Raw genomic sequence first — 22,359 nt, 5'->3', positions numbered from 1 at the left:
AGAGATGTTCTTTAGCTACTCGTCAAGCAAGCACAATATTGAAAGTCTCCTACTTCTCAATTTCTTCTATATTTACATTTGTAAACAAATTACGTTTTATATTTTTCATCACAGAGCATTTTAAACTGCACATTAGATCTCTGTTATCAGAATTACTGCATTGGTCCTATTTTAGCAAGCAATGCTACAGACCATTTTCTTCAGATTCCAATATACAATGAGAAAAATGTACTCGATCCTCTACTGTATATTAGAAAGAGCTTCTGACCTTATTCTTTTAAGCTCCCCCATTTCCACAAAAGATGTAATTCTCAGTTCTACTTATTGGAATTTCATACATAATGAAAACATCATTGCCTAATACAATGAAACTCTCAGCTGTGATTTAATGCTTTTATATTACATGTTAAAAAAATCTTTGGGCTGTCAGCCATAATAAGATAAAAGCTTCCCCCAACTCCCATACTTATTACTTCAATCTGCTGAGTGGTGTTGTCTCAGTTTCTCTTTCTAGGTAGCCTGTTCTGTTTAGGGTTTTTCAGGGCAAAAACAAAGGGCTCAAGTGATGACTGTTCTTTAATTTCTACTCATGATTTATGGGTATTTATTGAAAGTATTCAATTAGGCAGATACCAGAAATTTAAAATAATATTTTCTCTACTTTAATCAAATAGCCCTGGTGTCATTCCTCCAAACCACCTTTCTAGTACTTTCCATGATTTCGGGTTTGTAGCCCAAAGTTTCAGCTTGAGGTTGGAGATTTATTAGCTTCTTACAGTGAAGAGCTACTATCCACTTTCTATTATATGAACACGCCCAGAGAATTCAGGCTCAGAAAACTCCAGCAAAGTGTTCCTTCTAGTGTGACTCCTGGTCTTATTTTAAATCAGTATCTGTCGCCGATTATTTCAAGATTGGACACACGTTTTTTAGGGATAGTTTAAGAATAATGAGCTCAATCTCACCAGGAATGATATAGAAGGGCAGACTAGAACAGTGACTCCCAAACATGTGGGCCACCAGCACTCTCTGGTGGTCCATGGAGAGCTGGCTCTCCTTGTTTTTAGCTCTCTCTACAGATATTTGAGGTGCTCTTGGCAATGCAGAGCTTGGAGGCCTGCAGAAACGGCTAAAAACAAGAAAGAATGCAAACAAGAGCCAGCCTCAGGGAATGGAACCACTAGCATATGAGGAATATGCAGGGGACACAAGGCAGGCCAACAATTTCGAGTGAAGCAATTGAAAAGCAAGTGGCTAGGCAGTATATGCAAGTGACAGGAGACCCAGGAAACAGGGAAAAAGACGGGGAGAAAAACAAATATGAAGGGAAATGTATTTAAGAGCAAAATTAGACAGTGATTAACCTTTGATCACATTAAAAGATGCATTAAATATTCTAATTTTATCAATTTTTTGCAAGCAATTGCTGTAATTGCCACAATGTTGGCAATGGTCTACACTGAAAGAGTTTGGAAACTCCTGGACTAGTTAATGCACAAGAAGTTGCTTCCAATGCACGTACTGGTTAAAATAGCCAAAGTCTAAATAGTGATCTACCTCTAAGCTACTATTAAAGGTTTTATGTAAATTTTTATTTGTGCTGTTGCTTGCACTTCCATGAGCTTGGCTTTAACCTGGTGGATAGAGCTAATTGGGAGAGGTAAGGGACAAAATAGGCTTGGCAACTGAAGTCTGGTCTCTCTCTGAAGTTTCTACACATTTTATTTATCCAATGTGCTTTTCAGCAACTCTAAGCATGTGGAAAAAGTCAAACATATTAATAACTATCATTTTCACAAATCATCAAGAGGACAAGGAAAAAAAGACCTCATCCCTACTAAGACCCTCTCACCCAAAATTTGTTTACCATGATAGTTTTAGACTATCTGTATGTGACTGGATTTCCCTCCCCATAATTCCAAGCACCATGTATTTGATAATATAAGAAAAATCACAAGTATTGACAGTTTCTTCCTGAAAACATGAAGGACTCTCCTTCACTACATTAGGACAGCACTTTGTAACGCTGAAGGAGAAAAACACAAAACAAAACACTCTACAACCAAACAAAATACTGTCTTGTGTTCAGGGCTGGAAAAATCCAGTTCCCCATGACAAATCCCAATCAGAGCCAAGTCATCAGTTTCCGCAAAATTTAAGTTTTCATTGACAGCCTTCCAAATGTGAAACAAATTTAAGAGGATTCTGTGTTGTCTTATGAAGTCAGCAAACTAATGGCTTCAATTTGCCATTTTGCTATTGCTTTGCTTAAATGAACCACTATGTTGACATTTCACATCTGCTATTCAGAGGCTTGTGTACAGCAGTAAAATTGTCAAGAATGTCAGCTTCATGATGCTGCTCAGGAAATTTACGAGCAACACCAGAGGCAGCACTAAAAGTTACTCGCAGGTAAGGAAAGCCTCACAAAATGGAGGCTAGGGAGGGGATTGAGAAACAGAGACCTACTTCCTTTTGTATCAACCAGGAGACTCTGGTCAGAGGAATAAAGCTGCCAACTTTGTCATTTTTAGCAGCTGAAGCAGATTTTGGATGAACTTCAAAATGTATCAGAATGAATATGAAAGAAGATCAGAGGTCTCCTTTTCCGCCACCAAGCAGGCTCTAAAGACAATACTGTGGTAGAAATCCCAGCAGCCAAGGCTCGGAGAGATCTGCATTTCCCACAATGTATTGATGCTGGATCTTGCTAGAGAGAACCCTTCACACCTTTTAATCACTTTTTGGCTATTAGGTAGTTACTATAGATTTCAAGACTTTAAACTAAAATCTTCCATCTGAACAGGAAACTGACTATGTAGTCAGCATTCACATATCCTCTGCCTTTTGGCATCTAATGCTTTTTAAATTAAGATATTTTATATCAGAAGGCCAAGTTAACTTATACCTCAAGTTCTTCACTGTCTTTGGGCTTTTCCTCAGAGGTCTGTTTAACAAAGTCAGGAATGAGGATTTCCAGTGTAGCTCGGGCTGTGGAAAATGATTTAATGTCTTGGTTACATTTACTATGTACAAAGATTCTACAAAGGCATGTTTATGACAAGGAAACATAACTTCTTTCTAGAACAGAGCTCCTCAAAGTGTGGGGCATGCCCCCCTAGAGGATGCAGAGGACCATGGGGTGTGGTGATTGGCAGGGCCTAGGCCAGCCCTCACAGGAGTGGGAAGGAAGCACCGCCCATCCTTTCCCCACCTCCAGCTCTGCTCCGGTCCTGTCTCCAGCCGCGTGCCTGACTTCCGCCCCTGCACCCTGGCTGTGGCTCTGCCCCCAACCTCAATCCAACTCCCAGCCCCAGCTGCTGCCCCACCTTGTCCCTTTACCCTGTCCGCATCCCCTCCTCCACCCGAGCCACGGCCCCAAGGGGCTGCAGACAGGGGTAAGGAGCGGGGCCACAACCCTCAAAAGTTTGGGGACTGCTGTTCTAGAATGAAAGATTCTCAGAGATGCAGTTCACAGATAAGTAAAACTGCTTTCTACTTTATAATGAGGCTTGGCGGAATTGGATTTTTTTTTTTTAAGAATAATTTCAATATAGATAATCTGAATGTTTATTTTTAAGCATTTTTTCCATTTTTATCAATTTAAATGTCCACAGTTGTCAGTAACTATGGGGAGCTCTGTCATTAAATAATTGTCTGTAGACATACAGATTCAAAGAGTTAAAGCTTTATAACCATTAACACACAAATTGTCAACATCAGATTAAAATATACAAAGTAAATATCCTTAAATCAAACTCTAAGAAGTTCAAGCAGCACTTTTTTAACTGTCTAAATGTAAATTTTTATCATCATCGATGGTAATTTTCTTAGCTGGTTTGTGCATGTATGGTGAAATTGACATTTACCAATAAAAATCTAATCCTTCCAAGCCTCTATGTAGCATACAATTTATTAATTTATAAGTACAGAGTCTCTGAACATTGACTTACTTAAGGAAGTGTATTTAAGCTTACTGACTGAGTCAATATTGAAAGACTCATCACTATTAAGCTGTACACTCACCCCTGAACAACTGCTGCTGGCAAAAGCCTGAGTCACAAGATTAAACACTTTCAAAAGTGCTTAAATTCTATTTTCAAAAGGACACAAAAGACCAAGTTCCACTGACAGTCAACAGGACTAAGGCCAGGTCTACCTTTAAAAGATTTTGCCAGCTATGATGGTTAGAAGTGTGATGCTTTTATGATAGCAATGCCAGAAAAAGCCCAAGTACAGGTGCAGTTATACCAAAAAAAAGTGCTTTTGCAAGTATATCTTATTTCATTTGCTAAACCAGTCTAAGCTATATCAACAAAATCATATTTTGCTTGTATAACTGCATCTGCATTACGAAGATTTGTTGGTATAGCTCTAAAGTTGGCATGGCTTTAAAGCATGGCCAAGGCTGTAGGTTCCTAAATCACTTGGGCACTCTTTAAAATATACTTTGTTTTTATTCTGAGCCCTTAAGCCAGAGTTTGAAAGCAGCAGGCCTCCAAAACATTCAAACCTAGGGATAGGTACAAAGTTTAAGGTATCCACGTGCCAGACCATGCAGAGATTTATTACCGAACAGAGTCAACATCTTAAACAACTGAAAGCAAATAAGGAGCAAATGGTATTATTCCAATTTCCAAAGACTAAATTCCATATGGCTTACACTACCAAGCAAGACTGCTTTTATTACCAAGCAAAACGATCAAAATGACCAGAGAATTTCACAGAAGGCCAAGAATTGGGTAATTATATTTTACCTTTCACATTTCTATGTTCACCCTTTATGATCTTAAATCTCATGAAATCTTATGGCTTTTCTAGAAATAGAGAATTACTTCATATCTGTGGATTAAAGATCCAAGATTACTATTTATGTTAGTGTCTGAAGTTTATCCAAGGTTTCTAAATCCCCCAGTTAGTTGCTTCAGACAGGATTCACTGTAAATTTAACAGTGTTCCCCAGATCAATTGTTAACCATTTTCTACCAAAAATATATTTCTACACAAATACATCTCTCAATAGAGTATTGAAAAAAGCTTAAATTAATCCTACTCATTGCTGTTAACCAATCATCTCCGAAGCAGAGGTACAAGCAGGCAAGCATAGCAATTTAATGGCTGGTACTTAGGAAGTATGTATGTTACCAGCTTTATTCTTGGCGAGTTTTTTGCTGCTTGCAGTTCCTGCCCCATAAGTCACTCCATCAATAATCACTGAGGCTCCAAAAGGCTCACTTGGGTTCTCTTAAAATGTGGGAGAGAAAAGCTTTTCAAAATTCCAATCTTTTAAATATAAACACACATTAAAAATATACACTAAAAATAAAACCATCAAGAATATGAGAATGCCCTATACTTGGATATTGGTTTTCTCCTTCATCTGAACCTCAAGAGATCTGAAAAATAACTGTTCTTCCTCGCAAGGGTTCTCAAACTGTGGGTTGTGACCCCAAAGTGGGTCGTGACCCCATTTTAATGAAGTCACCAAGGCTGGCTTAGACTCACTGGGGCTCAGGGCTGAAGCCCAAGCCCCATTACCCAGGGCTGAAGCAGAAACCCTTGGGCTTCAGCCCTGGGTGGTGGGGCCCTTGGGCTTGCACCCCTCTTCCCCACCAGGGGCAGTGAGGCTTGGGCTATGGTCCCCCTACCTGGGGTGGTGGGGCTTGGGCAGGCTCTGGCTTCACCCCCACTCTGTGTCACATAGTAATTTTTGTTGTCAGAAGGGGGTCACCGTGCAATGAAGTCTGAGAATCCCTGCTCTAGAGAACAGCAATCACCGCTCACCCATTTATATACAAAACATGAGAATCTTTTCTTAGAAGGGACATCTCAACCATGAAATCATCACTATCTCATGTACTTGTTCAGAATTAAAGTACTGTGATTGTATTACATTGTGAGCAAATGTTTTGGGAATTTCTGTCAGCTTTAAGGTTTTAATTCCATATGATGTTTTGGAGTCACTTACAGAGTGTTCTAACACAAAAACTAAGCATTTTATAGTGAAGCATAGTATCAACGTGCTTTTTGAAGAACTAAAGCTCCCAAATTGTAAAAGTAAGGTGTGTAACACAATTACAATTTTTTATTTGTTACCTGGATACTGAATATCAGATCTTAAATTTTATAATCTGATACTGAAATATAAATCCAAGAGGATTAACACAATGGGTGAGAGAAGAAAAGGGTCTTATTTCAACAAACATGGTCTAGAAGCTGAATGGCTTGTTTATGTGCCCACCACACAGCTGCAAAGGTATGAGTTCTTTCTCCAATATACATGTGATGAAATGGATAAAAGCAGAGGAGAGGAAGTTATGTATGCCTTTGGGTAAGGCTGACTGGAGTGTGGCTGGATGAAGCAAGGAAAACCTGAAAGATACCAGCAGAAGAGGTAGATGGTTTTGGTATAATAAACTATGATCTGCTAATTATGTGTCATTTTTAGGTTGCATTTGTTAGATAATGTAATTTAACTCATTCAGCCCCAACCCTTATCTCTAAGGTTGGATCCTAAGGACAGTTGCTTCCCTGGATCTTTGTCCAACTAGGAGCCTCTCATATGGCAGATAAACCCAGCAGGAAGTTTAAAGACTCAGCCAGCAGGTTTTAGGATATGGTCCATCACCCTATGATAATTTGTTGCTTTTTTCATGTATTTATTTAGATTTAAAATTATAAAATAAGATGCCCACGCAAAAAATGCTCCTGGCACGCCAATACCTTCAATAATTACATAATATAATGAAATCCCAGCAGCTCTGAAATAATAATTCCAATAGGAACTCAGCCAGTTAGCCACACACATAATTCATTCCACCCCTTTATCATTTTGGGACGCATATAGTTAATCTTTACACTCTTTCTATTCTTATTAACTGGATGGAAACTTTATAATCTATACCTAACCAACTTTATTTTTTCCTCTCCATATTGGAAAAAACAAAATTATAATTCCAGCAACTGCCTGAGGCATTGAACAGCCACTCAGTATAGATCCATTTACCACAGGGCAGTGGTCATTTTCAGTATCCATTAATATATTTTCAGGGGTCAATTTGTATGTACACAATTATAATTTTACCAGATTTATGGAGGAACCCCAGGTCATATTGACAAGACTGATACGGAGCAACTTCAACATAAAATGCAAGAGCTGTAATGAAGTTATTTGAACTTTGACTAGTCAAAGTCAATCTAATTTTTGAGAGCAATAAAATTCAAATTAATTTTTAAAAGTTACTGAGGCTATCCCAGCATAAGTGTGTGTTGTGTGTAACATAATATATAATATATTAAGTGAAACCTTACAATTCTAAAAGGTATGTTGACACAGGGATAAAAAATCCGCACAGTTGGCCTGGAGCAGTTGATTCAGATTCATGGGGCTGAAGCTGCAGGCTAAAAAATTGCTGTGTAGATGACTGGGCTTTGGCTGGAGCCCAAATATCTACACAACAATTTTTCAGCCCACCGCCTAAGCTCCAGGAACATGAGTCAGTTGACCTAGGCCAGCCACAGTGTTTCACAGGTCTTTTATCCCTGTACAGAGGCACCTTAAGAAACATTTCCTAATTAAAAGGTCTACATTAACTTTAATGTAAGGCCATTTTGGAAACAATTTGTGTTTATTTTTTAAAAAGTATTCTTTTAACACTAGTCAGTTCAATAATAGTGCATGACATGCTACTCAATTAGCTGCAAATCAAATCTTCTGGGTACTAAGTGACGTGAGTGAAATAATCAAACTCTACCCTTATGACTAATAGTGTCAGACAATAAAAGCTATGATTACCACATTTCAATGGGGCTTCCTTTTTGATGAAAGTCAAATTAATAAATTACTAAAATCAGTTTTCATTTCAGAGTATTTTTCCAGATCAGAGGCACATAGTAACACTGCTTTTGTAGTGCGCACGCACACACACACGTGTAAGGGAGAGGTAAAAGGCGGCAGAAAATTATGCTACTTCTGTTGTACAAACTAGAATTTGGCCCACAGTATACTCTCAAGATGCTCAGTAGGAAAGTCTCCATTTCTTGCTGCTTTTCAGAATACCTAAGCATTAAAATAAGTATCATTGAACAAAAATATTGTCCTGAAGTTAGAATTCATGCAGACTTACCACATTCAAAGAAATTGTAAACAGGGCGGACCTTTAGGACTCGCTGCATATATTCATGCAGTATGCAAACTTCAGACTTCCCATTGGGATTAATAACAAACTCTGTGAAAATAAAGTCATTCCATTTAATTAATTCCAGGCTTTTGAAAAACTGTCTACAAAAAAACCCATCAAACTGCAAGCTGAGATTAAAAATGCCCTGCTTATCAATCATTTATTCAAATGCATGAAACTGAACATTATGATAAATGCAGTTTCCTCAAACATGGATTATTAAAACCCCCGAGTCCATTTTTAAAGTTTTTAAAACAATTACTAAGAAAATAAATCTCAGAGCAAGTCCTGAGAAGACTGAAAAATACACTAATTATTGTAACGTGCCTTATTAAATACTTACTTTTCTGTAGCCACTGAGGTTTCCTGACAGAAATGCAGGGTTGGAAGGAACCTTGAGAAGTCATCAAGTTCAGCCCCCTGCGCTGTGGCAGGACCAAGTAAACCTAGACTATCCTTGAAAGGGGTTTGCCCAATTTGTTTTTGAAAACTTTCAATGACAGGGACTCCACGATGTTCTCTAGAAACCTATTCCATAGTTTAACTAGCCTTATAGTTAGGAAGTTTTTCCTAATATCTAACCTAAATCTCTCTTGCTGCAGATTAAGCCCATTTCTTGTCCTACCGTCAGTGAACTTGGAGAATAACTGATCACAGTCCTCTTTATAAACAGCCTTTAACATACTGGAAGACTTATGTCGCCCCTCAGTCGTCTCTTCTCAACACTAAACATGCAGTTTTTTCAAACTTTCCTCATAGGTCAGGTTTTCTAAACCTTTTATCATTTTTATCCTCTAGACTCTTTCCAATCTGTCCACATCCTTCCTAAATTGTGGTGCCTGTAATTGAACACAACGCTCCAGCTGAGGCCTCACCAGTGCAGAGCAGAGTGGGACAATTACCTCCTGTTTCTTCCATACAACACTCCTGTTAATACATCCCAGAATCAGATTAGCCTTTTTGCAGCTGCATCACACTGATGACTCATTCAGTTTGTGGTCCACTATAACCGCCAGATCCTTTTCAGCAGTACCACCACCTAGATGGTTATATTCCCCATTTTGTAATTGTGCACTTGATTTTTCCTTCCTATCAGACCTAACACCTCAAATGACCACAGAAAAGTTATCTTCTCATAGCAAGATAAAATGGGTTATATGTATGAATCCATTCCTTTCCCTGGTGGGTGTAGGCTTCAGATCCAACTCACAAAAGTGAAAAGAGCTTGTCCTACCCCGGAGAAATGTGCCTGCAAGATCTGCCAGGTCCAACTGGAAGGCTGCACTTATTTCTCATGGGAAGAAGCAGAATATTTCTCCACATTGGAGAGAACTGTTTGCTAGGCATGAAACACAAAACACACTATCCCTGAACTATCCTAGAAAGGGAGATCACATTTGATTCTAGCCCCACCCCCCAAAGACTTCTGTTTGTTAATCATCCCCTGAAACAAAGAAACTGCTTCATTTATACCCACTGAGGCAAACTGCTTTAATGTCACTACGATGAAGGGACTGTGTAATCATTCTAGAGCTAGAGAAACTGTATTTTACTAAAGAACAATGACACTATTACAATAAATAAAAGGCAGAATGAACTAAGCCAACCATTTCCAGAAAGTCTGAGCAATAAAGAAATCCTGTTAACCTGACAAGCATGGTGCCCTGGTATTTTTTTGGGATGTGAAGCCTGCCAAATTAAGATGTCAAGATGACGACAGAGCACCACAATGGTCAAGGATTCTGAGACCAATCAAATTAGAATTTAGAAGGACTGGATCCAACTCTTAGAGGGATATGCAAGTTGATTTTTTTAACTAATTTCAGAAAGTTCAAGTTTCTCATAAAGCGCACACACGCGTGCACACACAGAGGCTTGTTTGTTTATTTATTTAATGTCTTCTCTGCTCCCTTGCTGATGTTTGTAATATTTTTTTCAGCAAGGTTGAAAGTAGATGGACCCAAAAGCAATATGTACACATACTCAGGCCAGTCCTCCACATCTGCTTTAAGTGCATAGGCCTGCCGTATGCCTATTCAGTTTCAGCTTTGCTGTTGCAATTACTAGTAAACACCCTTTTCCAGGTTCTTACAAGACCATGCACAAGCTCTATCCTGTGCAGTATATGCATGCTGTCACCACGCTAATGCAAGAGATGTTAGGATATAACTAACTAGACAAAGTGCTGTCAAATACATAAAGCAAACAGTTTTCTCTTGATGGGAGAAAGGAATGACACCTGAAACACTGCTCTGGACCAAGGAGTCAAAATGGGCGCTTGCGGGGGTACCAGGCGAGGACTGGTGGACTGGCCAAACCCTGGCTCCAACTACTGCCTCCTATGGGATATATGCCCCTTTTGGGGTAGTCCTGCTGTCTTGGGGGACAGAAAGGCTGCCTAAATGCACTGTGAACAAAATACTGCTGCTGCTAACCACCAACATAATGGCCCCCCTGCACTGCCAGCATGTACACCCCCAAAGATCATTGGGTAGCCCAGGAGTCCTTGAAGGAGTGCAGAGTAATCAGCCTTGTCCGTAAACAGTGCTTCACATCAAAGGGCAAATCTTCTATGGCCTACTGCACTTTGGGAGCGATACCCAAATTCCGCAGTCAGAAAACCCTTCTCATGGTCATTGCCAAGACCATCACTGTGGCTGAAGTATCCTTGATGTCCAGTGTGGACGGCAACAATGTCTTAACCACCAAGCACCCTTCAGTGACAAATGCCTGAAATTCTGCTCTTGAGGTTTCAGGCAGCTGGTCTGCAAACTTAAGACACAGCTGTGCAGTTCACAAAATTGTACTTTAACAGCAATATCTGCTGGTTAGCAATTCACATCTGCAAGGAAAAGGAAGTGTAAATCTTCCTGCCCTTAAGTCTATTTGTTTAGAGTCCTTTTCCTTGGGAGCGGATTTAAACCTGCCCTGTTCACCATGGTTTTGACCAGCGAATCTGACGCTAGGTGGAGTGAAAACTCTCAAATCCCTGCACCAGAACAAAGTAGCGCTTCTCCATGTGTTTTACCACAGGTGGTACTGAAGTTAGCATGCTCTAGAGAACCTTAACAATGTGTTCCTTGAGCCGGCTAATAGGAAGGGCAACTCTCCCAGGGGCAGTCATCTGTAGGATATCCACTAACTTGTAGGTGTTCTCTAGGTATTTAAGCGGAGTTCATGAAGGAGAAGCAGCCATAGACTGCAAAAGGTACTGGTACACTTTGAAATAATGAAGAGGAGGAAGAACCAGGCACCACAGATTCGTCCAGGGATGAAGTGGTTAACTGTGTGGAATCCTGCTCTAGGACTGAAGGGCCTGGACAGAATGATGCTGGAGGCTCACCAGTGCCTGTGGTGGATCAAGTCAATGCTACAGATCTGCTCAGTGATCTCACCTTTGAGCGAGAAGAGGAGTGGCACCTCCTCTTCCCATGGAGGCTAATGGTGGCTTGTAGGCGCAAGGCCAGGGACCCCCAACCCGATAGCGAGAAGAGCGCTGATCCTAGTACCCACAGCACTCTATGAATAGCCCCTGGATGCCAAAGAGTCCCAGGCTTCAGGGTATAAAGGTGGAGCAAGCCCTGCAGGTGCGAGCAACCGGTCTGACTAGTGAGTCCATAGCCCAGAATGGTGAGGAAGCCGGCGCTGATGGTGGAAATGGTACTAGAGACACCAAGTATGCCTTCATTGTTTCTGCTGCTGGAAGCGATGTTGACCCTGAAGACAGTAGCCACGCCAAAGTAACTGATAGTGCTGAAGTGCAGAGTAGTGACTGCTGCCAGGGTAACATCGGCAGTGCCAGTTACAGGAGTGCCAAAGACATTCCTGGTGCCAAGGAGGTCCCTTACACCAAGCCCAGCACCAGCCTCACTTCCACTAACTGTAAAAGAGAAACCTCAGCGTACAGTGTTGACAGACTCAGAGGTTCAGCAGCCTGCCCAGTCAACGGGGCTATTAAAGCCACAGCCCTGTTAAAGTTGTGCACCAAGGGCTAGCTTGGGACAAAGGTAGAGGTGGTCTGTTGCTGCCTGAGACACTGCTGACGCAAAAACAGTTGGTGCTAGTGACCTCGTCTGTATCAGATGCAACAGATGCCCTGGGGCTGGAAACAGGGTCAATGCTATGGGGGTCTCTGATCTCCTTGCATGGTACTGGGTTGCAGATGATGGTACCTGCTCCAACCCATGCATTGGCATTCACCCTGTGTTGATCTGCGCTCTTCCTAGAGCATGCACAGGAGTCCCCAAGCAACCGGGAGCTGTCTCAGGTCAGTCTTACGCAACCTTTTCCTCAGCACACTCAACAGGGAATGACTCGTCTGTCTCTTTGGAGGAGTGCCAGCTTCCGGACATGAGCAGCAGCACTCTCAAAAAGTGAAGGCAACCTCTGATTTGACAAGGGCCTCACCACCAAAGAAGGCCAAATGGCCTGTTTGAGCTGTTGCTGCTTCAGATAAAGATACCTCACCACCTCTGTCAGTCTGGTCAATGAGCTGCAAATTGAACACTGCTCCTTGATAGGGGCTTCTACAGCAAGCATCATGGGTGGAAATTGTTGAGGATCACCCCCCTTTCCCCCCCCCCCCCGCACATGATGGACAATGCTAAACTCTGGTGAAGGCATCACCAGGGAAATACTTAAATTACAGATAACGCTAAATCAAACTAAACTATACTAATTAACTATATACAACTAGAAAAAAATCACTAAAATAGAGGGAGTGTGAGGCAAAAGCCATGCAGAGTTCAGACTGCGGCCATGGGTGGTAAGAAGGAACTCTTACCTCTACGGGTACTGCTAGACAAAATTCTCTGGTTCTGGCATGCACACACCTGAGGGGAATACACGACTGCATCTATTCAAAGAAGAAAACTGTGTGCCATATTAAGGCAACAGTTAACAACATCTCTTCCACTAATATTCTATGTATACGTTTGGCCCATCCTTACTTCTCGAACTATTTCTGGCAAGCACACAGTACAAATTAGCTTTTTTTTAAATGAGCTGTTTTTAAAAGTCAGTTTCAGAAATGCATCACATGCTATTTCTCTCCTGATGAATAAAAACAGATGCTGAAAACATGGCATCATCTGGCTATAACAAGAATATTCTACAAATTTCAGCACTGCCACAGCATTATGACCTGAAATAAGGTTAGAAGTCAATCAAAATCCTCCCTTGTAGAATTCTGTTTTATTTTAATTGCAAGTGCAGGCGTTACATGCAACAGAAAAGAACTTAGTTCTTTTACAAGGAGATCCCCAGTTATTTCCCCGATAGCATAAGAAATAGCTTCACCAGCTTCCAAGTCCAGAGCAACCAGTATAAATAAAATTAGAGTACATCCTACAATCTTTCTTAAGTCAAGCAGAGTTTTCCATGCAGGACAGCAGGCTTATTAGCCTTTAGTGTGTTGTAGGACTCCCAGCTTTTGCAGCGAAAGTGCATGCTGTCAGAAAAGTACGTACCAACTATGATTAAGTTCAATAAGGCTGAAAGAACCATTCTTTAGAACTTTCTGTTCAGTATGATGCAAATTTAAACTGCACAATAAATATCATTACATCATACAGCATAAAAGCAGTGGAAAAGGAATGACTGAGTAAAAAAGATAAAAGGTCTTAAAGATGAATTACAAACAGCCTACTACCTGTAGCTGGTGATTTTTAAACAAACTTGCTTAAAAAAAATAATCCTTGTCATTAACTGATTCAGAACAGATGCTGTGAAGATGACATTTCATTAACGATTCACAACGTAAGCAAAAATGGGTACCTTCTACACAATGTTTTCTATAGTAAATGTGTGTTTTGACAATACTTTTTCCATGACCACAGTAGATACAAAAACAGAACCAAGACTATAAACTTTCAGTACTTCCTAAAATCATGGAACCCTATAGAAAATCAACACTTTCTATACTTTAAGTCAAATTTAATACCGGAACATGACAAATTTCAAAAATTCTAACTTCAGTTAGATGAAACTTACCTTTCTTTGTAGGTGCATCTTGCACAGACAAGGTAATGAGTTTCTGATTGGCTGGCAGAATAGGCCGCTCAGACTCCGCCTGCTTCCGCTTCATTTCACGGTTGAACTGTCGTCTCTCAGCCCAGGTTCTGAATTTTTTTACGGTAACTTGTTCAAAATCAAAACGCTTTTCAAGGTAGTGTCTAAAATCCTCAAGGTCTACGAAAAATAATCAAATCCAGTTATTCCTATACTTCCCCATGCAAGAGACCCGCCTGCGGACTCTCAAGGACAAGATTAATGAAAAATTGCATGTAATTAATTTGTACAATCACTTGTTCCTTTTATTACATGTGAAACTGTTGTACCTTTGCCAAAAAAAGACTAACCCTCCACTGTGTCCAACACTTAATATTTTATATATTTTCAATGAAAGTGCAGTTTTGTTGGTTCAAGGCTTTACAAAACTTTCTCAGAACATAATTTCTATACTTGTTCCTATCATTCAAGTCTATTTTTAACATAAAACAATTTTCAGCTTAGTCCTCTTTTAAAAACAAAGTTTTACAAATTCTCATCCGTGATTAGGCACAATCAGTCAACCAGGTCTTAAAGAAATGTGTATTTACCTCAATTTACATGTAAGTAGTAAGCAAGGTCCTGGAGACAACAAAAGAGAGAAGGCAAACCTGCACTTCAGCAAACAGCAGCATGAAACCTCTTTCACAACAAGACTCCATATCTCCATCTCCACAGCTGGTGGGAACTTTATCTATGGGTAACCCTCAGGAAAATGCATTTCAAAGAGAGACAACTATAAAAGGAAAGGGCAGCACACCACCTTCTCTCTCCCTAACCTTCTCTCTCTTTTCCACTTAAGACTACAAAAGAAACAGCCTATGGACTTCGAGAGCAGATCCTGACCTGAAAACTGGGTCAGCAGTGTTACTGGGAACCTGTGTTAAGAATTTTACCATGAACCAATCTAGTTTAAGTTTAGAAAGTGTTTTATCCTTCTCTCTTGTAACCATTTCTGACTTTAATGCCTTACACCTGCACTCATTTAAAATCTCTTTCTTTGTAGTTAAATAAACTTGTTTTATTCTTTAAACAAAGCTAATCACATGTTGTGAACTGTATGGGAATCTCCATTTATGGTGGCAAGCTGTTGTATAATGATCCCCTTAGAGAGGAAATGAACCTAATATATCTGGACTGTCCTGCAATTAGTAACCAAGACTGCTAGAAGCCAAAGTGTGGCTGGTGTTTTTGGACAGGCTGCTGGGGTCAGAGCTGCTGGACTAGGACTGCATCTATCACACAGACACTCGGGGTGTAAACCTGCATGCTCTTTGTGAGGAGCCCAGGTTGGGAGCTACAGCAGCAAAGCATTGAGGGACCCCCAGGTTGCAGGACTGACTTTAGGCTGATTCCCCCGATTCCCGTGAATCAGGCCCCACAAGGTAAGGCCCCAGAAGACAACTGCTGCTGAGGAAGGACCCTCTGCCGACGTGCCGCCGGAAGCAGCAGCACCCAATTGAGCTACTGCCAAATTGCAGCTGCCTTCGGCGGCATTTCGGTGGCAGCTCTTTTGAATCGGGCCCAGCACATCCTAAAGCCGGCCCTGCCAGGTTGCAGGATGGGGTGACAGCCCCTCACTGGTCTGGATTGCATCCCGGAACGTCATAATACGTACCTCAGTTTACTACTATGATATTATACTAACTACATTAGTACAAAAGGAAGCTGTTAGGGAGAACCAGCAGAAAACAAAACAATAACAAGGTAAGATTCCTCTAGAGAATACCAATGATCCTTAAAAGAAGTGGGAGGGATGAAGGGGAGGGGACTATTAATGGAAAATGCTTACCATTCTGGCTCCTGCCAGATTAACAGGATTGAATTTTCCCCAGGCCACAGCCTAGGGACACTAAATTGTTAAAAACCCCTTGCTACAGAGGAAGGAATGGAGCACTTTTGGAAGAGAGACTGACAGAGAAATGCAGAGAAAGCAGCAACTCAGACTATTTCTCCCATCTCAGAATTAATAATACCACCATCATCTAGGTTTTATAGCATTTTTCATTAGTATTTCTTAAAGTACTTTACAAAGGAAGTCAGTATCATTAACCTATTTTTTACAGAGGCAGAAAGAGGTGAAGTGAGTTGCCCAAGGTTACCAGTGCCAGAGCCAGGAACGTGCCTTGAGTCCTGGTCCAGTGTTTTAACCACCTGGCTGACTGGAACTTATCAAAAAAATTCAAGGAAAAGAAAAAGTTTTAGGTAAGACGTTTGTTGTATAGGCTTTTTGTTCTTTCAACCCATTTCTCTTCTTGTTATATTCCTCTGAATGAACAAACAGTACGTTTTGATAGAACTCGAGTAATTTTAATCTGACTGTGGTCACAGGCCCCTGGAGAGAGACTTTCTTGCAGGTGCCAAATACAGTTGGGCCAGTCACATTTACACAGTTGGGAAATAGGGAGATCCAGAGATCCAGCCCCAGAGTGGCTGAACCATAGTATTCCACCCTCGAGAGGTGCAGGAAGCCAAGCCTGCAACCTGAGGGGGGCTGTTGAAAAGGTCAGCAAAAGGTTCTAAAATGCAGTTCACCATGTAACTGTAAAAGCAAGCCTTATTTATTCTACTCTCAACTGATGCCCTGGACGTTATTAAGATATAACCACCACCTTCATTTACAATCGCTATACTATTGCAACATAGAGGTTCTCTCTACAGTTCAGCTTCCTTGTCTGTCGGCTCGGCAGCCACTTCATTTAGCACAAGCTACCTGAGCATTATGTACTTCTTACCATGAAGCATCAATAAAATGGCAGTTCACTGAAAGACCATCGGAACAGTTCACAACATTGAAATACTAAACAGGTATTTCTTAAAGATACTTTGGGGGAAACGGAGAGCTCAAGTTCATGTATTCTTATTTAGTTACTGCACTATTCCATATTATTAGAAATAATCTGCATTTTCCCCACAGTTCTGTACTAAACTTAAGTTTTCAAGCAAGTTTAAAAAAGAACCCATTTTAACTTGTTGCTTAAGAAATTTACAGAGCCTATCGTAGGCTATGTCTACATTAGCACTTTTGTCGGTCATGGGTGTGAAAGAAAAAAGCAAAAACAAACAAAAAAAAACCCCCTACACACACAAAAAAAACCCATCCCCTGACCGACAAGTTTCCCTGACAAAAGTGCTGGTGCGGACAGCACTGTGTTGGCGGGAGACACCCTCCCACCGACATAGCTATCGTTGCTCATTGGTGGTGGTTTAATTATGCTGGTGTGAGAGCTCTCCCACTGGCATAGAGCAGCTACATGGGAGACTTTACAGCAGTGCAGTTGCAGCAGTACAGCTGTGCCACTATAAGATCTCCAGTGTAGACAATTTGGCTTTGTCTACACTACTTCGCTTTCAGCGACACAGCTGTTCCGCCACAGCCATGCCACTAAATGACACGCAGTGTATCTGCTGTTTATCATCAGGAGAAAGCTCTCCTGCTGACCAAAAACTTCCATCCCCACCCCACCGAGCGGCAGCTGTGGTGCTGTTCACACCAGCGATTTTTGTTGGTAAAACTTTTGTCATTAGGGGAGGGAGGGGGGAGAGAGGGGAAAGGGAGGAGCTTTACACCCCTGAATGACAAAATGCCGATGAAGTTCCAGTGTAGACAAAGCTTTAGTCCATTCACTACAACATCTTGAATAATTATACTATTTTAATAAGACTCTGTTTCAGGGGTGGCCAACCTGAGCCTGAGAAGGAGCCAGAATTTACCAATGTATATTGCCGAAGAGCCACAGTAATATGTCAGCAGCCTCCTCATCAGCTCCACCCGCCACCAGCGCCTCCTGCTCACCAGCAGCCAACCAATGGGAGCTGCAGGGGTGGCGGTTGGGGCGGAGGCAGCATGGAGAGGCCCCTGGCTGCCCCTAAGCATAGGAGCCACAGTGGGGACATGTTGCTGCTTCTGGGAGCATCAGCATGCGCATGCAGAGTGGCCTCAGATCCTGCTCCCCAGCAGGAGCTCAAGGGCCAGTTTAAACCCTGGTTTAAGGTGTTAATTTTAATCTATAAACATGAAACAAACAATTTAAGACCTGGTTACTTGAGGCACAGCCCCTCCTCCTTTCTGGGATACTGTTGCAGATGCAATTAGTGGAAGCAACAGAGTTCCCATCCCCTCAAGATGCATTAAAAAAGGATGTAGTTGAAAGCTCCTAGCAGGGTGTTTTCTAATGATGAATTCCAAATATGGTCTCCTCTTGCTCTGTCAGAACATGAATTGTTAGCTTTCCAGTAACACTGAACAACCCATATTTCACTTCCTGGATTTTAGAGGAGGGGCTGACTGCTGGAATATGTACAGAGGATAGTAAAGGCTTATTGTGGATATTGCTTTTGTTTGGAAATATTATTTATGATTCCACAATTCTATGATGGCTTATATGGTCAATCTATTTAATCTTTACACATAAGGAGTCTTGTAGTCTAAAGCCAAGGGTAAGCTTCCAATTTAAAAAAGACAATGCAGCCCACTGCTAGCCTTTAAACCACAGCAGTACTTCTGAGAAACAGCAATATACATTAATTAACCCACCAAGGTAAATCACTGACAGAGCGCATAGTGAGGCTTGACTGGAAGTTGGCAGGGAAGGGATTCAGACCTGTCTTCATAGATACAAAAACTATTTCAGATATGGATGTAATTTTCTGTTTTGTTCAAAATAATAAATAAATAAATAAAATGGTAAAATGATATAACCACTAGTGGGCATGCAATTATACTGGGATAGCTTACTCCCCTGAATATACATTAATAGGCTATACCAGTTTAACTGCAAGCTGTGCTTCAAGAAAACTGGATGCAAACCAGTATAGTTAAATCAGTACAGCAAATGTGCAGACAATTCCTCAGATGAGTAATTGGAATAATACTCTACAAAAGGATGACCCAAGTGGTGGTAGTTTTTATTTATTCTATAATTTAAGTCTCCTCTAAATAGTCCTTAAATGCATAAAATACAAGTTTACAGTACTATATTCTGATAATTCTCAAATTTCTATAGCTAAAAGATCCTTTCATGTTGACCCTCAGCAATCCTCAAAAATACTCCAGTTATATACCTCCATTCACTAAGGATCACATTGCTTTACTGAAGTGGGTATTTATCCCCCTCTTTTGCAGATGAGGAACTGAAGCAGAGAGAAATGTGATGACTTGCCCAAGGTCAAGCAGTGAATCAGGAATAAAATCCAGGGATCTTGACTGCCAATCCCCTCTCCTCTAACAAGTAGTAAGCACGGCTTTCAGCACTTACCTACAGACTCATCTTTACACACTTCAACTTTGGCCTTAACTTGTCCTAAGGCTCCTGGTGCTGCATCACCCCCTGAAGGCTCTCTCTCATCTAAAGGCCCAGAATCAGCAGCAGTGGAGTCCGGCTCCTCTGTTTGGCGGTCCAGTTCCGAAGACTTGTCTATGTGCTTTATAGGCGATACTTCCCCATTTGGGGTTATGTCATTGTTTTGTTCCCTTTCCTCATTGTCCTTCATTTTCTTGTAATGCAGACAGGGAATGCTACTCAAGGGAGGATCATGTTTCTGTAAGTATAATTATACAAGAATTTATAAGTTTAGGTATCATGAAATTACAAAAAGACAAATCTAGTCAGTTTTAAGATGCGATAGAAGTAGTTGTGATACTAGAAATCTGCGCTAACCATCTCTGAATCTGCCCAACATTTTTAAAGTCACATTTTCTGATTTTTAAGTGCTCCTCTCCCCCGTTGCCCTACGGGGAATGCAAGCAAGTAAAAGAAGGGTAACTAAGGGAAAGGAGAAACAATGAAACAGACTACAAAGTGCTGTCAAATGAACAAACAGTTGCAGGCAGTGTAGTTGTAATCGTGGTAGTCCTAGAATATTAGATACACAAGGTGGTTGAAGTACTATCAGAAATTCAGAGTTGATAAATGCATTAGAAAAAACATGTATTTTTTATTTATTTAATTTATTCTCTCTCTCTATTATATATATAATGATGAGTCTAAATTAGCTGTTGCTACACAAGAAAGATCTTGGCGTCACTGTGAATAGTTCTCTGAAAACATCCACTCAATGTGACGTGGCAATCAACAAAAAAAAAACAACAACAATGTTGGGAATCTTTAGGAAAGGGATAGATAAGACAGAAAATACCATATTGCCTCAATATAAATCCACGGTATGCCCACATCTTGAATACTGCATGCAGATGTGGTTGCCCCATCTCCAAAAAGATATACTGGAAGTGGAAAAGGGCAACAAAAAATGATTAGAGGTAAGGAACAGCTTCCAAATGAGGAGAGATTAACAAAACAGACTCCATCTTGGAAAAGCTGACTAAGGAGGGATTTGATAATCTTGATGGGTGTGGAGAAAGTAAATAAGGAAGTGTTATTTACTTCTCATAACACAAGAGCTAGGGGTCACCAAATAAAATCATTAGGCAGCAGGTTTAAAACAAACAAAAAAGTATTTCTTTACACAATGCACAGTCAACCTGTGAATCTCTTTGCCAAAGGATGTTGAGAAGGTTAAGATTATAACGGGGTTCAAAAATAACTGGATAAATTCATGGAGGATAGGTCCATCAATGCTATTAGCCAGGATGGATAGGGATGCAAAACCATGCTCTGAAGTGCCCACAGCCTCTGTTGCTCGAACCTGGGAATGGGTGACAGGGGATGAATCACTTGATGATTACCTACTCTGTTCATTTCCCTCTGAAGCACCTGGAGCTGGCCACTGTCAGAAGTTAGGATACAGGGCTAGATGGACCATTGGACTGACCCACCATGGCTGTTCTTATTGGATCAATTTCTGTTGGATCAAGGTTTGTGTCTCTCACCAACAGAAGCTGGTCCAATAAAATATAGTACTTCACTCAAACTAAAACATAATATAAGAAAGTTTCTATCAAATAACTTTCAGTACAATTACATAATTCCATTTAGGCTCCCATTCTTCACTCATCCCCAGGGCACCCCTACTGTCATAAACACTAGGTAGAGCTATGCTTCCCCGCCCCCCTCCAAAACAAGACTCCTTTTGATGAAAGCTCTGATTTTAAAAAGGAAAAAGATAGTTAAGGCTGAAAAGTCAAGGTTTTATTAAATTACAAATATATTTATATTTACAAAGCTTAACGGGAAAGCTTTCAGATAATTCAGTGAATGTTTTGATTTAAATTGCCTTAACACCACTAAACTCAGGTTCTGCACACTCCCATTGTAATCTGTGGAGGTTGTGCTGTATATGGGTAGCACATGTCTACTTCTGGGAATGAGACTCCCGGGCCATAATTTAAACTATAATTTGACCCTCTAAACAGAACGAATACCCACAATTTAGATATACCTCTGCAGTATTAAAAAAACAATTTTGCAGTATTGTGGTAGAACAAGGGAACCAGAAAGTAAGACTGACTAGTCCATTTTAATTGCCCAAACTGTAGGATAGTGAAAAAATAAACCATATTTGAAATAAGATGCTAAGAACACAGATAAAACTGTTTGAAAAACAAAACTTCCCTATTTGACCATATCTAAGAGGTCTGAAAAATTCCCCAAAGCATAAGTCCAAAACTGTTTTGACCAATTACAAATAAGTACATAAATGGATATCTAATATTTTTAAATAACTCAACCATTAAAATAATAATTAGCAGCTCAGACCCCTACCCTTATGCTTCCTGTTCCCAAGAAATAAGGTCTGGACCAGGTAACAACTCTGGATTCTCTGTGCAGATATACAGGAATGCCTGAGTTATGGAATGTCATGATCCATCCATCAGGCAATGGTTCCGTAGGAGGACGGCCACGACCTTTATGAGAGGAAAAAGAAACTCATGTAGACGGTTCACCATTTTTCAATGTAATCTGATTTTATTAAAAATTAATTTCTGATACTATATCCTGAGAACATTCATCCACCTAAAAGCTCATCACAAAACTAAGAAATGCTACAGGTACTTTTATCCTCCACAGATATTACTTCTTAAGTATTTGTACAGTATCTAGTTCTTTACTGGAGTGCTATCACATATCACCCACCACCATATACTGTGCCCCTCCCAAGTTCCCACATGTAGGTGGATAAAAGCAGGAGGTAATTTAGCCATGACCTAGCCTAATTTAACTAGACTAAAAAC

At 40.6% G+C, this 22,359-nt stretch overlaps 2 protein-coding genes across 4 annotated transcripts in view; one reads left to right on the top strand and one right to left on the bottom strand.

Moving 5' to 3' along the window:
- Positions 1-19,463, top strand: part of TRMT2A (tRNA methyltransferase 2 homolog A) — a 49,635-nt gene extending 30,172 nt beyond the window's left edge. The window contains exon 13 of the transcript XR_007769505.1: positions 19,354-19,463. The gene's annotated coding sequence lies outside the window, so the exon portion shown is untranslated. The remainder of the gene's footprint in view (positions 1-19,353) is intronic.
- DGCR8 (DGCR8 microprocessor complex subunit) overlaps positions 1-22,359 on the bottom strand; it is a 42,357-nt gene that overhangs the window by 7,228 nt on the left and 12,770 nt on the right. For 2 of the 3 annotated variants that reach the window (XM_050924099.1, XM_050924098.1), the window contains exons 4-9: positions 21,890-22,032; positions 19,487-19,769; positions 14,172-14,369; positions 8,127-8,228; positions 5,146-5,244; positions 2,909-2,991 (exon numbers count right to left, since the gene is read on the bottom strand). In XM_050924099.1, coding sequence (XP_050780056.1) covers positions 2,909-2,991; positions 5,146-5,244; positions 8,127-8,228; positions 14,172-14,369; positions 19,487-19,769; positions 21,890-22,032 — 908 coding nt within the window. The remainder of the gene's footprint in view (positions 1-2,908; positions 2,992-5,145; positions 5,245-8,126; positions 8,229-14,171; positions 14,370-19,486; positions 19,770-21,889; positions 22,033-22,359) is intronic. The other variant, XM_050924100.1, reaches the window with a different exon arrangement.

This window comes from Gopherus flavomarginatus, chromosome 15 (assembly GCF_025201925.1).
Source record: "Gopherus flavomarginatus isolate rGopFla2 chromosome 15, rGopFla2.mat.asm, whole genome shotgun sequence".
Taxonomy (NCBI): domain Eukaryota; kingdom Metazoa; phylum Chordata; order Testudines; family Testudinidae; genus Gopherus; species Gopherus flavomarginatus.
Note: the sequence above shows the minus strand (reverse complement) of the source record. Positions and strands in the feature narration are given on the sequence as shown.